Below are 15,744 nucleotides of genomic sequence, written 5' to 3'. Positions count from 1 at the left end.
CTGCCCAGCTTGCTTCATTCCTGGGCATGACGGGCTACTACATGAAGTTCATGCCTCAGTATTCGGCCATAATGGCCCCACTGCGCCAGCTGCTTCGGAGAGATGTGCCGTGGGACTGGTCCCTGGAATGCACCAAGGCAGTGCAAACCCTCAAAGCTCAACTCACCTCACCTCCAGTGTTGGCACACTTTGACATATCCAGTCAAACCCTGGTCACCTGTGACACCTCGGCCATGGCGATAGGGGCTGTACTGTCACAGGTACAGAACGGCATGGAGAGGCCTGTTGCATTCGCCTCCCGGGCTCTGAACCAAACTGAACAAGGATATTCGGTTGGGGAGCGGGAGGCACTCGCTTGCATGTGGGCTTGCAAGAGATGGCACCTCTACCTTTATGGCCGCCAGTTTACGCTGAGAACTGACCACCAGGCTTTGACAGCTCTGCTCTCCTCTACTGGCACCAGTCACAAGCCGCTGAGACTGCATCGTTGGTACGACCGCCTTCGCCAATACAACTACACTCTTCAGTTCACCCCGGGCCGGGATAATGTCGTTGCAGACCTTCTCTCTCGGTCAGTGCCTGCCCAGGCCCCACCCGACAGCGTCAACCACATCGAAAGTGATATTATTCACATGCTACACACGCCGCTCGAGTCCACGGTCACTCTGCAGGAATTGAAGGCAGCCTCAGAGCAGTCATCTCCCAGCTCTGCACCTACATTCGTCAGGGATGGCCAAGGGCGTTGCCAGAGGAGCTGTTAGCCTTCTCTCGGGTCAAGCAGGAGCTCTCTTGTTGGAATGACACATGTGTGGTGCGTGGGCTTTGCACTGTGATTCCAGGGGGCCCTTCGCGCCCGTGTGCTGGCCATGGCGCATGAGGGCCACCTGGGCATAGTGAAGCTTAAACAGAGATGCCGAGACCTGGTGTGGTGGCCAGGCATAGACAAAGACATTGAGGCCCTCGTTAAAGAATGCCCAGCATGCCTTGTGAGTGGGAAAACCGGCCGCTTACCCCCCACCACCCCGCCCCGCGCTCAACCTCAGCTGGGGGAAAAGCTGGGAGCATCTGCAGCTAGACAAGGGCGGAGCATCCACGGGGCCCCCACTATCAGTGGTTCTTGGTCGTAGTGTATGACTTACAATCCAAATGGCCTGAGCTGACCACCACTGGCTCTGTCACCTCCCAGGTCATTGTGGACTTTCTGGAGTGCCTCTTCTCCGGCTGGGGCCTTCCACAGACCATTACCACGCAACAGTCCACAGTTTATTTCTTTTTATGTCATACCTAAAGGACCAGGGGATTTGAGACATCTGTCGTTCCGTACGCCCAGTAAAATGCAAATGGCGGGTGGAATGGTTTCATCAATCCCTGAAAAATGGCTTCAGAGCGCATCAGGCCCAGGGCTGCTCATTTAAACAAGCCATATGTCTAACACTGCTACACTACCGCGCTACCCAGCACTCAACCACGGAGGTTTCCCCAGCCTCACTCATGCTGGGTAGGGAGTTGCACCTGCCCCTGGACAGGCTCCGCCCCACTGCAGGCCAGAACACACTCCCTCCAGTCGAAGCCTCAGTCACCCGCCGTCAGAATCAGATGAAGCAGTGGTTTGACAAGAAAAAGAGGGTCAAGATACCAGATATCACTGTGGCAGACTGGGTGAGAGGTCGCCGACCGCACAGGGGGAACAAGATGGCGTCATTTTGGTCCACTCCACAGAAAGTGGCCCGACGACTGGGACCAGCCACATACCTCCTAGATGATGGCACCCGCTGGCACGCCTGCTGCCTTAAGAAGGTGCCAGCACCTCCGGCAACGTCAATTCAGAGCAGCGGGGACATAATGCCACCCAGAGAGGAGCAGGAGGACTCCATACCTCAATCAGCCGCACAGCCTGAAGATACTCCCTCGTTGTCATACCCAGTGCCCCCACCACCATCGCCACTGCCCCGGCCCCCAGCCTCCACACCACAGTTTGTCACACCTTCAGCTGTGTGTTCCCCACGGCCAGTGCGCACGAGGGCACGGCCTGATTATCTGAAGGACTTTGTGCCTTGAGTACCTGAATGACTTTGTGTTTCCCTTTCATGTTTGAACTTCCCCCCAGAGAGGAACTGACAGTTGTGTTGGTCTGAAATGTGTAGTTCCTGTTCTCTGAAAGTAAAGTGAGCTGCGGTTTAAAAACCTCTCCTCCAGCGTCCTTATTATACACAACAGCACCCTAATTGCGTGCCAGCTTTATGGCTTGTTAAAAAAAAGAAGAAAAAAAAGAAAGATGAATCGGGGCAATCAATCTGGTTGGTGGTGGTGGTCAAGTCAATTTTATAGCCCAAAATTACAAATGGGTCTCAGCTTTGACCCACATTTAGTTTAAGGTAGCTTACAATAGGAAGTATGCCACACATATTAAAGGAATGGTGCTGAGTAGCCTAATGCTATAGCTAATGATGGAATGTAACTAGGCCTAAGTACTGTACTGAAGTTGAAATTTGAGTTACTTGTACTTTACTTGTGTCTTTTCTTTTCATGCTACTTTCTACTTCTACTCCACTACATTTCAGAGAGGAATATTGTACTTTTTACCCCACTACATTAATCTGACAGCTTTAGTTACTTTGCAAATAAAATTTAAGATTTGTGCACACAAATACATGTAGTTTATAAAATACTATGTTTTATTATAAATTAATCTACCCAATGATATATTGGCCCACATCTACAGCTGAAATGATTAGCCATTAAACACTTAGTTAATTGACAGAAATGTTTTGATCGTTTCTAGTTTCTAAAATGTGAAGGTGTTTCTGCATTGAGTACTTTTACTTTTAATACTGTAAGTAGGCTACATTTTCCTGATACTGCTACTTTACTTAAGTAACATTGCAGGACTTTTACTTACCAACAGAGTATTTTTACAGTGTGGTATTAGTACTTTTACTTAAGGATCTAAATACTTATGCACTGCCTATAGCATGTAGTATGCCTGACCTCACTTGAGGCACAAACAGCAGATAAAGATCACCTGATGACCAACTCCAACTGCAGAGTTGAACTAGGTGCACCGGGGCACTGTTTGCTACAGTAACTACATCGTGAATCTTCTGTGGCGAAGAACCAGGTTAAACCAGTGTGTTTAAAACAGCATTTTACCTTTTGGCTTTTGCGTGCACCAAAATAATCAACTGACTATTTGAATAATACTTTATTGTATGGATTTATGGTCTGCCATACAGCAAATACACAATATAAATCAATATCTATAATGCATCCAAGTAAAATGTCCAGTCACAGCATTATGTACTGCAGTATTTCTACACTACAGTGTTGGTCTAGATAGTCTGGTATTGCACAGCCGCAGGGGTATTGGCTGTCAGCAGCCTTCCAGGCTGGTGCATGAGGTCTACTATGTAGCGGCAGGGCTGTGAGGAGCGCTCATTCATGGAGGGATTCCCATTGAAGAGGAGTACCTCGTTCCAAGCCCGGCTGTACTCACCCCTATCAAGTGTGCAGCTCATTCCAATGCAATCAGCCAGACACTGAAAAGTGAAGACAGGTCAGGCTATTATGATTTGGAAACAAGATGGATGGAATGAGAAATTTTAAAAATTATTTAATAAAAATAGCAAAAAGTAAAGGTAAATATTGTGTTTGGTAGATTATTTCTCTGTGGTAACAATGCTTTTTGGCAATAAATCTTATACTGGTGGAAAGCCTGTTTAGTTCCCTTTCAAATGGTGCCCCATTTGTAAGGGACATGCATTTGTAGGATGAGCAGCAGCGATGAGTATGTGGGTTGCGCCCATGAAAAATTTGCCAAATCTTCTCTGCCAATGCCAAACAGCTTATTCTGCCATTGACTCGTTTGGTGTTTGGTGGATTGGATGACTGAAGTTTGAAGAAACAAGACATATTGGAAATTTAACAATGTATTCATTTCACAAACAGGAGCCTCAGTAGCGTGTGGAAGAACCATACACAGCCACAACAGCCTGGCACCTCCTCCTCATGCTGGTCACACACTGCTGTGGGATGGCATCCCATTCTTCAACCAGCATTTGTTGCAAGTCAGCCAACGTGGTTGTGTTGGTCACTCTGGCACGAACAGCACACCCAAGCTGATCCCACAAGTGTTCAATGGGGTTGAGGTCAGGACTGCTGGAAGGCCATTCCATCCTCTCCACTCCCACATTCTGGAGGTAGTCTCTGATAAACCCCGCCCCGTGGGAGCGAGCGTTGTTATCTTGGAGGATAGAGTTCGGTCCCAGACTGTGGAGATATGGGATTGCCACTGGTTGCAGAATCTCATCTCCATATCTCTCTGCATTGAGATTGCCTCCAATGATGACAAGCCTCGTTTTTCCAGTGAGGGAGATGCCGCCCCACACCATCACACTGCCTTCACCAAAAGATGTTACTCTATTGGTGCAGCAATCAGCATAGTGTTCTCCGCGTCTTCTCCACACTTTGACCTTAAGATCCAACTGCCGTAGGCTGAATCTGGACTCATCACTGAACATAACGTTCCTCCACATGTTCAGGTTCCAGTGCATGTGTTGCCGACACCAGCGCAAACGGGCCTGACGGTGAAGGGCAGTCATGGCAGGACTCCTGGCAGTCCTATGAGACCAGGGATTGGCTGTGTGGAGTCTGTTCCGGATTGTATGGGCAGAAAGCCGTCAGCCATATCGTTCTGCAAACCTTGACTGCAAATCTGTATAAGACAGCCTACGGCACCTAAGTGCTGACAGGGTGAGGAAATGGTCTTCTTGGGGTGTCGTCGTCTTGGGACGCCCACTTTGCGGCCTGTCTTTGACATCCCCCGTTATATGGAACTTGGCCTTCAGTTTGGAGATGGTACTGGGGCTCACTCCAAATAATGCCGCAACTTGGTTTTGCGGAACACCAGATTGAAGTTGCTTGAAGGGCCCTATCCAGATCAGTAAAACGCGGCATGCCGATTCTTGGAGCAGACACTTACTGACTGTAGCTGTACTTACACTAGTAGGGCCCATGCTCACAGTGCCTGATTGGCACCTGATTGGCAGCACATAGGGTTACCAGAAGCTCAAAACAAAGTAAAAAAAACAGCAAAATAACCTGTTTGGCAATGGCAAAGAAGATTAGGAAAAATTTTCATGGGCGCAACCCACATACTCAGCGCTGCTGCTCTTCCCACAAATGCATGTTCCTTACAAATGGGGCACCATTTGAAAGGGAACTAAACAGGCTTTCCAACGGTATAAGATGTTGGCCTCTTGGCCAGGACTCCCTTGAAAAAGAGGTTTTTAACCTCAATGGGACTTTCCTGGTTAAATAAAGGTTAAATAAAAAAAAAAAAAATGTTTTGCTAAAAAGCATTGTTACCACAGAGAAATAATCTACCAAACACAAATGTCCTTACTTTTTGTGCTAAGTTTATTATAATAATACTTTAAGTGGAGGATGGGGATAATTTATATAGAAGATTCATGAAATAGGATGTTAAAAGATGTGCGTGAAAGGAAAAGATTGGTACAGAGGGGGAAACCGCTGATGATGCTGTGTGGTAGCTAAGTCAGTGGTACCTTGAAGAGAAGTGCCCTGTGGCAATAGATTCCCCTGCTGATCAAACCGATGGGAACAACATTAGACCGAAGCTGAAACTTGAGCTCGCTGAGGTGCAGCACCCATGGGAATTCATGCAACTTTTCCATCTCTACTGCTCCGCCCATGGCTTCACTCACCAGCCTGGCATCCAAAAGCATGGACACAAAACCCATTAGAATGCAGGACCCTTCACAATTAGTTTTGCATCCTTTTGCACAGAGTGGTGTGTTCTATAATGCTGTTACACGCCACTGGTGTCATTTTTAGTGAACCCTTACTAGCACTATATGAGCTGGTGTGCAAATACAGTTTCCAGGGTGTCTTGTTTCAATTTGTTAAAATGATTCTGGAAAATTAAAAACAATGGCTGCTAATTATATAATATGAGATGATTTTGTTCTCTATTTGTAGCAACATCCCTGCATGTTGGTTATGTGCTGGCTGCATTAATATGTTACCTGGCCAAGGCAGCACACTGCTCTCGTTCATCACTCAGTGGGAGGATGACATTTTTGGCCTTGTTAACTAGAAGCTGCAATGAGACGTCATCCATCATCTTCCACGGTTTCTCTGTAGGAGACTCAGGCTGGGTCTCATTTTTCTGTTTATCATCCTTTTTGTTCTTTCTGTACAGGAAGACAGTGAATTAAAAATAAATCTGAGACTTGTTTTCAACTATGGACATTACTCTGAGTGAAATGACAAACATTGAGTTTACAGACACAATTAGCATGTGTAATTTTGGCTCACTGTAATGTTACCTCTGTGTGATGATCAATATTGTCACTTGTTAACAGGAACTGCTAAGCTGTGTCAAGATAACTGATGTACATTCTGTAAACTGATGTACGTTCTGTAATCCTGTTTATAGATTTCTTACTGTGTACAAGTTAATTGCACTCTCAAAAGAACACAGTGTTACTGCCTATTGAGACGTCGCCCAGCTACACAGTCAGCGGGTATTTAATGTTGGTAGTAGTTGATACTAATATGAGTGTTAGCATGCCTATTGATAGTCGTATGCATGATTATTTTTGCTTTTAGTGTTTACATTATCAGAAACACCTAGTTAAATTGTTGGTAGTTGTGGCTAACCTGATGTGTGTATATTTTCTTTCTACTCATGTTTCAGACCACACACCTACAGTGCCTTTGATATATGTCATAATTAGGTCTACTGTATCGCTGTGCTGTATTGAGAAAGATCACTCACTAAACGGTTCAAGCTCCATCCACTACAGGGCGTGTGCTATCCTAAATATTCCTCCACCAGAACCCCCTATCTTTTATATTTTCAGTTGACATGTGTGTATAATATTTAGTTGTTACGGGTGCCTCTTAAACACTTGTAACGCACAGTATGTACATTGGAATATGTATGCATGTGTCAGAGAGATCCTATTGTTCTTGTCTTTGAAATAGTTTGCCGGTATCCAAGAGAAGAGTATATACATGCAACATGTGTAGAAAACACGTGTTCACATATACACTGATAATAATTAATACCAATATGTTATCTTTCATTTCTGAACATATTCTTACGTAGATTTCATAAGAAAATTAGAAGATACCTAGTGAGCAAATGTCTGCCAACCCTTAATCTTTAATTCATTCTAGTAAGAGGCATTTTGCTTTATATAGTTAAAAAGTGAAACTTTGGTCATACTAAGCCATGGATAGATTATATAACACACTGCTTAAGAATGCCTAAGATGTTGTGTGTGTATGCATGCTCCAGGATGGACAATGGTTGAAATGGGTTGGACCAGAGGTACCCTGAGGGGGTACTGCTCTCTTTGGCAACGCTAATTCATCAAAATGCTGGAAGCTTGTGAAAGTGTGTGTGTGTGTGTGTGTGTGTGCAGGAATCTTTATGCATGCATGTGCACTTGTGCATGGTTGTGCGTGTAAGTCCATTAGTCTAAACACAAACTCTCTTATACTCTGAGTGTGTTGCCATCTTAAAAAATGGGATTGTTTACCCTGAGAGGCCACGCTAAAGCGGCGCACTGGAGGCAACAGGGAGAGGGGGAGAAAAGAGAAGGAAAAGGAAAAAAAATGGAGCACTGGATTGGAGTAGACAAGGGGAGGGTGATAGTACTTGCAGCCACAATAAATTACACTGACAAACTACATGGTGTGGCTTGTAGTGTAGGAAACTTGCCAAGTCTCAGCCAATGCTCTACCCCCATCTGTGTGGTTGTTGTTGTTAGTTTCCCACTGTGTAGTACTTGTGTAAAAGGCCCGCTTAGCTGTAATAGTTTGGGGATTTTCTGGATATATTTTCACAGAAACTGGGTTGGAGTTATGATGCATACAAATAATACACAATGTTTAGTTGTAGTAGAACATTCAAAAGAAAACCTACCCTGTGGCTGTGTTGACAACAATGATTTGCCGGTGCTCGTTGACAGGCTGCTTGGACAGTTCCTCTAAAGTCTGAATCCTTTGACCAGCACAAGCCTAAGAGAGAGAGAGAGAGAGAGAGAGAGAGAGAGAGAGAGAGAGAGAGATGTTAAAGTAACAGATTATGAGTATGTCTGGAGATTTGACAAGAGGTTTTTTGTATTTGTATATAAGCTCAGATTCCTTTAAGTGACCTTTGTTAGACATCATTTTCAATAACACACACACACACACACACACACACACACCTTTCCAACATCATAGAAGCCATCACTAATAATGTCAGTGGAGGCCAAGTGACTTGTCAGGCTGTATTTAACAGACAAGTTAAAGTTAAGCAGGCTGATCATGGCCAACTCGCTGAAACGGCTCCTTCGATTCACTGATAGGTTGATTTCCTGAAGCATTTCCAGGGCTCTGAGACACACATTTACAGATATTCAGACATTGATGACAAATATTTAAAAAAATATGAACACATATGGACAAAATTACCTATTATTTCTTTTGGAGCTACACATAATGCTAGTACCCTATATTTAGAAATAAATAAACTAAACTAAATATAGGGCACTACATAATACTACTACATAATACTGTCCCATACTGTCATCTACTGGCTATTTAAGAGATTACTCTGAGTTGGTTGCAACACTACATTTTTACTCTGCTTTTACATTACACTACTCAACAGCACTCCTTCAGTTCTACATTTCATGATTCATCAGTCATGTTCTAATGTCATTGTTAACTGTCATCGCAGTGTCTTACCCAAATTGGCACATCTCCGCAGCGGTGTTCACATCACTGGCACAGACATTGATAGCCAAGCATGTATGGTGCAACACCTCCTTGTGATAGGAGCGCAGCAAATTGACCAGTGGGTGAAGGCCTCCAGCATTTTGTAGCTATGTAGGACAGGGCGTTAATGTCAAAGAAAGCATTTAAAATATTGTTTGAAAATGTATAAGGAACTTGTTTTGGTGGAACATGCGTACGTTCAAAGGTTGTTTTAGTTGTGCAACAGAAAACTCAGATTGGACCGATAGTCTAGCTAGCTGTCTGGATTTATCCTGCAGAGATCTGAGGAGCAGTTAACCATAGTCCTCATAAATCCACTGGAGTTTAACATCCCAACACAAAGAAAGCTGAAGGTACTGCCAGACGTAATTTACGGCAGCAACAGAGCATCCAGGAAGTGAAACATTGTGTATACAGTATAGACTAGACACACACAAACACCAACCTCTGCCCTAGCTTCTGTATCACAGGCCAGCACCGTCAGGCACAGCGTGGTGTTGATCAGAACCTGTGTATCTGTAGACTGTAAGGGCTTCACCAGAGCCTGTATAGCTCCATGTGACAAGATACTGCAGCGGATGACCTCCTGTCCTGCCATGTTGCCAAGCGTGGCAGCAGAATTTGCCACCGTCCTGCGACAGCTTCCATACAGCTGCTGGACAAGAATCTCATCGCCTCCTGCCTCATACACTGCGCTGTAGATAGCACAGAAATGGATGGGAGATTTACTGCATCATACAGAGCTGGCAATTAATGAAGTCTCATAACATATCATACAACACAGAATGTATGCAATATGTATGATATGTGGGAATTGCACAAATAGTACAAGGGATAACAAACATTAAGAGGATAAGGATATTGAGGGAATGATGCAGGGAAGGTGGAGGTAAATGTCCCGAGAGCTGAAGGAGACACAGTAATCGGACAGTGAGAGGCGATGGCTACAGGGAAGCTATCTCAGGATAATAAAAATGTGGAAGATAAAATGGAGAAAGGAAGAGAAGAGAGATAAAGAGAATTTCAGTGAGGGAGAACCATGAGAAGACAGATGAAGCATTGAATCATTTGTTAAGTAACCGAGAGGAAGGCACACCGCTCAACTTCAAAATGCCACCTCCTTCCAAGCCTCAGTTTTAGAGACTGCAAACTTATCACTTGATGTTTTACACTTGTGTCAATAAGTTACACATATCACTAAAACTTTGTGGCATACGCACTCATTTCCAGGTCTCTTTTGAGTAAGTAACTATAGGGGTGACATTTACATTATCTAATAGGTTGTCTGTTACTCACAATGCATTTAACTGGTTGCTATGTGTGAGGTTGGAGAGGGCCTGGGTTGCTGCCTCTTTTAGCTCCAAACTCTCATTGTTCAGCAACTGTACAACTGCTGGGATACCATCTGAAAAACATAAATCCAACTCATTCACACTTTATCATGACCAGTGTGTTGATGCTAAGGTGGCTGTGTGAATGTGTATGTACCCAGGTCTCTGAAGCTGTCTTTGCTGGCTAGGTGGAAGCTCATGACTGACACAGCCTGGCAGGTAGCTGTTTTCACGCTGATGTCCGCCACAGACAGAAGCTCTACCAGAACCTTCTCCACATTCTGCTCATGGAGCAGTTTACGATTCTCGGCTGCACATGCACACACAACAAAACAAACACAGAAAAACACACAAAGATAAGGTATGTATACCATTTCGATTTCCAAACCTGTTGTTGGAAAATTATGAGAAAATGATTATATCTTGTCCCCTTCTCTGCTTACAGCTCTGAGCAACCCTGGCGATGCATTTAACAGCGTTGGACTGGATTTCAGGTAAATTGGGGGTGAGAACAGACTCCATCAGCCTCGTCAGTCCTCCACCCTTGTGGATTAGCTGTAAACTCTTACTGTCACTTAAACAATTAGCAACTACCTGTAAGGCCTCAGCATGAAGGTCACGGAAGTCCTGGAAGAAATAAAAGCATAGATAAGGGGCAGAGGCTGTAGCAGACACAGACCTTGAATGGGATAGAAAAGGAATTAGGAGGTGAGAACAAGTGTTAATTGAAAGATAACAATTTCCTGCTAATGGTGCAAGCATAAACTGCATATACAGGCAGTTATTATCCTCTCCATATTTTGTCTTATCATTTTTATTAATGGCACGATAAAGACATACATTAGCATCTTACCACAAAAGCATTTATGTTCTCTCTCTCTCTCTCTATCTCTCTCACACACACACACACACCTACCTACCATGTTACTGAGGATATCCATGAGCTTCTCAAATCCTTGCTCTTCCCTGAAGGTGTTGCATGTATCTGTATCAGTGGTGACATTCTGTAGCGTTTTTAAAGCCAAATGCTGAATGACAGGGAAGTCGGACTTCAACTGTTCCAGAAGTGGAGGGATCCCTCCCAGCTCATGTAATGCCAGACGACTTTGGTGGTCCTTCATACATACAGCACAACACAGGATACAAAAAGACAACAAGAACTTTGGAACAATTACATTTCACCCATGCCCTTGTAACCTTCTCTAGATTGACAGCTTTGAGTCACCTGAACCAGGTTAAAGATGATCTCTAGGGAGTTCTTCTTGACATCGGGGTCTGGACTGGATAAGAGCTGGATTAGAGGTGGCAGGCCCTTGTTGTCAGAGATCTTGACCTTACAGACAAAATCCACTGACAGAGAGGCCAGGCACAGTGTTGCAAACTCATGGACAACTATATCTTCTTGAATAGGAGAAAAAAATGGCATTGTTTCTTTGTTTTATTGCAGCTCATATACAGTAAATATCTACTTCTGAGTCTATTCGTTGTGTGATCAAAGTGACTCACCTTCAAGTGACAGTTTGTCAATGATTGATGGAATGACATCTATTTTTTTCAGAGCACTCTTTATATCACCTTGCAATAGAAACATGAGACAAGGTTAATAACTGAGTGGCAGTTATTCATTGAGCACATCAATCAGTCACTCAGTCTGTAAATAAACAAAACTGAATTCTGCAACTAGTCAACAAATCTCTTAACAGTCAATCGCCTGACAAGCAGATAGATGGTCAGGAAGTTGGTCTGTAAGTTAACCGGCCAGTCACATCAATTGCATAGTAAGCCACCAAACAACCTCAGAGGGGGGGGGGGTGTTTTTTTTTTTTTTTTTTTTGTAACCCCGGTGGGGGGCATTGTGCCCAAGGCCATGAAAGCATTGCGTCTGATCAGCTTGTTGTTGTGAGTGATGAGCTGACAGAGAGGCTCCAATGCCCCGAGTCCCAGCAGAGAAACCTTGTTCTCATCTCCTAACAACAGGGGGAGACAGTGAACAGGGAAGTTACTGTAAGCATGGTGCCAAACAGACCTGAGTGCCTGTGGGCATTTTTTATTATGCGTCAGTGAAGTAGTGAAGATAAACACTGCAATGTGATTGAATATAAAAGACAATGGCAGATAACATGCTAAAGTGTTCAACATAGTAATATACATAATATTATAATGTGTTGATAATTTTATGTCAGCTCTTGATACACAAAATTATTAAGATTAAGACATACTTTATTGATCCTGCAAGTGGAAATTACAGTTTTCACTCTGTTGTTAGTTATTACACACATACACAGCATATACATGTCAAGTGCTTGAGCATAGAATGGAAACAAATTAAATGATAGTGTAGATTTCATAGTAAATCTCAGGAAATAACACAGTGGTCAGCCACAAGTACATTTTGTGCTTTTCAGCTGCAGGGTTGCCCACAAAAAAAAACTAATGTGTCTAGGGGTTAGCGTGGGTAGTCTAATGTACCTTTCTCTGCAAATTTGTGGATTGCTTCACAGGCTTTGACTAGGATGTCCTCCTCTGGGCAGCTCAGCAGCAGCACTACTGTTGCTGGAGTTTTGGCCTCAACAGGTAGTGGCTCAAACTGTAACTGTGAGGAGAGAGGGATGCAAATGCTTCATAACTGATCTTATGTCTGTCTTCGGAATTGTCGGTTTGTTTTTTAGGCTATTGGCATGTGTTTCAATGGACACGAAATATAAAAAAGACCTTTCAGAAACATGTTAGCTAGCTAGGCTTTTTAAAAGGTAAAGATGAGAAGGCTTTCATTACTCACCGTTTCCTTGCATGGAGTTTCGCTCTCCTTCTTAACTTTCTTTCCCATTCTGTGACCTAGCGTTAGAGAGAAACTGTTCAACAATATTGTTCTAAACAGCGTTTATTGATCACAGATAGTCGTTCAATACCTGCAGTCATGAATATAGCCAGCTATGCTTTCTAAACTACAAAGCTAACCTGACAGCCGGCTACTACTAGCTAGTGTTCACAAATGACGCTTCTAAAACAAAGTTGCAGTCATCACTTTAAAAAATATATATATTCACTGTGACTTACCTGTTTGTTTTTATTTTTCAAACTAAAGGACAAGTTCAAGATTCATAATTAGCATGACAGCCGACCAGAAAAACAAGACCGTAGCTAGCTAGCTAAGTTTAGTGTTGTGGAAAAAGAGGTTGACACCCCGTTGCTAGGCAACGCGTGCCACTTTGGGCTAAACCATAAACTGCATAAAGAGGCCTAGAGGCTAATGCTGCGTTCCAGGCAACCCGTAACTCGTGTTTTCACTACCTTCTACCCGTGAAAGACACATTTAATAATGATGCCCTATTGATTGATCTTTTTGCACTTCTTTTCACCTTAATATGTTGACACCAAGTCAGCTTTTCATCCAACAAAACCCCAAGAAACCTAACTACTCTGACCTGCTCAATCATTTGTCCATATAATTTCATAGGTACTGATATATGTCGTTTAGCAAAACATATGACTTGTGTTTTTTCAATGGACAGTTTAAATCCCCTTAATATATTAGTCCATTCTTCCACTTTGTTTATTGCAGCTTGCATTTTGTTTTTAAAATTGTCCAGGTTTCGACCCCTAACCCAAAGAGCCCCATCATCAGCAAAAAGTGATTTTCCTACATTATGTCCAACCTGTTCAAAGATGTCATTGATCATTATATTAAACAATAATGAACTACATACACTACCTTGCGGAGTTCCATTTTCTACTGAGTACTTATTGGAATATTCTGTACCCACTTTTACTTCTATTTTCCTCGCCCTCCTCATTTATACTCACAATCTGTTGATAGAAAAGAGTAATCTCTCCACCCCATCTGCTCTAGGAAATAAATATAGTTTCTTTTCTGCCTCTTTGGTTAGAAAACAGCATCAGTTCTGATTCTAAACCATTCTCTACCTGTTTTATTTATAGCTCTAACTTTGGTGCAGCCAGAGTTTATGTTGTGTTTGTTTTGAATTACCCCATCAGGATTTACTTCTGGTGTCATCTATTTTACTACCTTCTCTCCCTCTGGCCAGACCTCCAGTCTCATCGAGCATGTTCGACAGCCTCTGAGAAAACACCAAATTAGCATACGTTTGAAGTTTAACGCAGCTGAAAGACTACACTGGCCAAGTAGTTCACAATTACTCAAAGGAGCTCTTCAAGAGTGATAAGACTTTTGTAGGTCAGTGCCACACACACACACCACACACACACACACACACACACACACACACTGACACACACACACACACACACACACAGCAACACTACATGAGGTAGAGCAGAGATGCTAGGATATTGCAACCAATGTTGGTTGCAAAGGTGCTTGGAGTTGACTGCTTAAAGGCGATACAAGTGAAAGTATATTTTGACACAAACTAATCACAAATGACTGGCTACACATGAAGCTATGTTTTCTAACAGCAGTAATACAACTCTTGCAGTCTTGATTTATTTTATTATACTTAGGCAAATACTATGACAAATAATTTCATATAAATAATTTATATATAGCTATATAAAATGTATGTAAAATGAAATTATGGGACTAAGAGACAACTGAAACCAGAGCAAACACAGCAATATTGCACTGACATGACTGTATTACAAAGAGCTAATCGTGTTGGTTGTAGTGCTGCTGTTGCGTAATGTAGTCATACACTAACTCATTAGCTAATCAGCAAATGGGGAATACCTGATCGTTACAGACAAACGAGACAATTCAGCAACACCTGTGCAAATAAGCCAGAGCCGGGCAGGACGCAATATTACGAATCCCACTATGGCCACGCCAAGACCCACCTTTCAATAGCATTTATTGGCCAGGTGTCCATGCTTACGCAAGGTAACGTAACCCCATTTGTTCAGGTCCTATCCCCTGACCAATCAGCTATCCTAACCTTAACCACTCAAGATCAAATGCCTACAGTTGGTTTAGGGTTGACAACCTGTCAGTTAAGCTGAAATTTTCTGGTTAATAACTGTGAGAAGTGTGATGGATAGATGACTAATTAGCATCCTCTTGGTCCTGCCCTGAAAAGTCAGTTGCACTTAGTTGCAACTCTGTCAGTTGTTTCAGATACCATGTTCTTTGCACTCAGGAAGAACAATGTCCAACTGTAGTTTAGGGCCTAATTGTCCATGTGTGTACACATTATGCTTACATGCAAAGACATTTCAACACACCCTGTAATGTTCAAGTCAAGCTGCATTTCCTTAAGAGCTTATTATGCTTCATTAACACGGCATGCCTTTCCTTGCCTTAACAGTGTTGAATCTCATTCTCCTCCTGCCTGTAAAAACATGACCTTCAGCTCAAAAGTAGTATGCCAACATGAGCTGCAAAAATGTATACAAGGCAATGAGGCTGAAAGTGTCCAGACACTCTAGCAGGTTTGCTAGAATTGACACATGGACAACTTTTTTTAAATCGAGTGCATCTGTACAAGTGCAGGGCCTAGCACTTTCGTGCTCGGGCGGCTAAGGGAGGGCTGAGGTTAGGTGTGGGTGATATGGATAAAATTCTCTATAACAGTATATGTAATTTTTTTTATATATATATATATATATATATATATATATTCAAAATCAGACAAGTGCAAAATCT

The 15,744-nt window shown here is 43.1% G+C and overlaps 2 protein-coding genes across 2 annotated transcripts in view; both read right to left on the bottom strand.

The window, feature by feature from the left end:
* The window catches only part of LOC120552265 (leukocyte elastase inhibitor-like), a 73,058-nt gene that overhangs the window by 20,404 nt on the left and 36,910 nt on the right, over positions 1-15,744 (bottom strand). The gene's annotated exons all lie outside the window — the stretch shown is intronic.
* LOC120552267 (armadillo repeat-containing protein 3-like) lies at positions 3,222-13,305 on the bottom strand. The gene is made up of 17 exons (XM_039790158.1): positions 13,182-13,305; positions 12,904-12,959; positions 12,594-12,711; positions 11,976-12,091; positions 11,631-11,709; positions 11,350-11,525; positions 11,045-11,239; positions 10,568-10,751; positions 10,282-10,434; positions 10,090-10,198; positions 9,239-9,488; positions 8,764-8,900; positions 8,241-8,409; positions 7,955-8,049; positions 6,045-6,212; positions 5,565-5,727; positions 3,222-3,536 (listed from the first exon to the last, which is right to left on the bottom strand). The coding sequence occupies exons 2-17, from the start codon at positions 12,949-12,951 to the stop codon at positions 3,330-3,332; spliced, it is 2,367 nt and encodes a 788-aa protein (XP_039646092.1). The 5' UTR covers positions 12,952-12,959; positions 13,182-13,305; the 3' UTR covers positions 3,222-3,329.

Source organism: Perca fluviatilis, chromosome 22 (genome assembly GCF_010015445.1).
Source record: "Perca fluviatilis chromosome 22, GENO_Pfluv_1.0, whole genome shotgun sequence".
Taxonomy (NCBI): Eukaryota; Metazoa; Chordata; class Actinopteri; order Perciformes; family Percidae; genus Perca; species Perca fluviatilis.
This window is presented reverse-complemented; position numbering and strand designations above follow the sequence as displayed.

Coding starts and splice junctions, on each gene's coding strand:
- LOC120552267 (XM_039790158.1), bottom strand. CDS start 12,951: ATGGGAAAGAAAGTTAAGAAGGAGAGCGAAACTCCATGCAAGGAAACG. Junction 11,710..11,975: donor TCATGGCCTTGGGCACAATG/CCCCCCACCGGG, acceptor TGTCTCATGTTT/CTATTGCAAGGTGATATAAA. Junction 6,213..7,954: donor GTTGTCAACACAGCCACAGG/GTAGGTTTTCTT, acceptor CTTCCTGTACAG/AAAGAACAAAAAGGATGATA.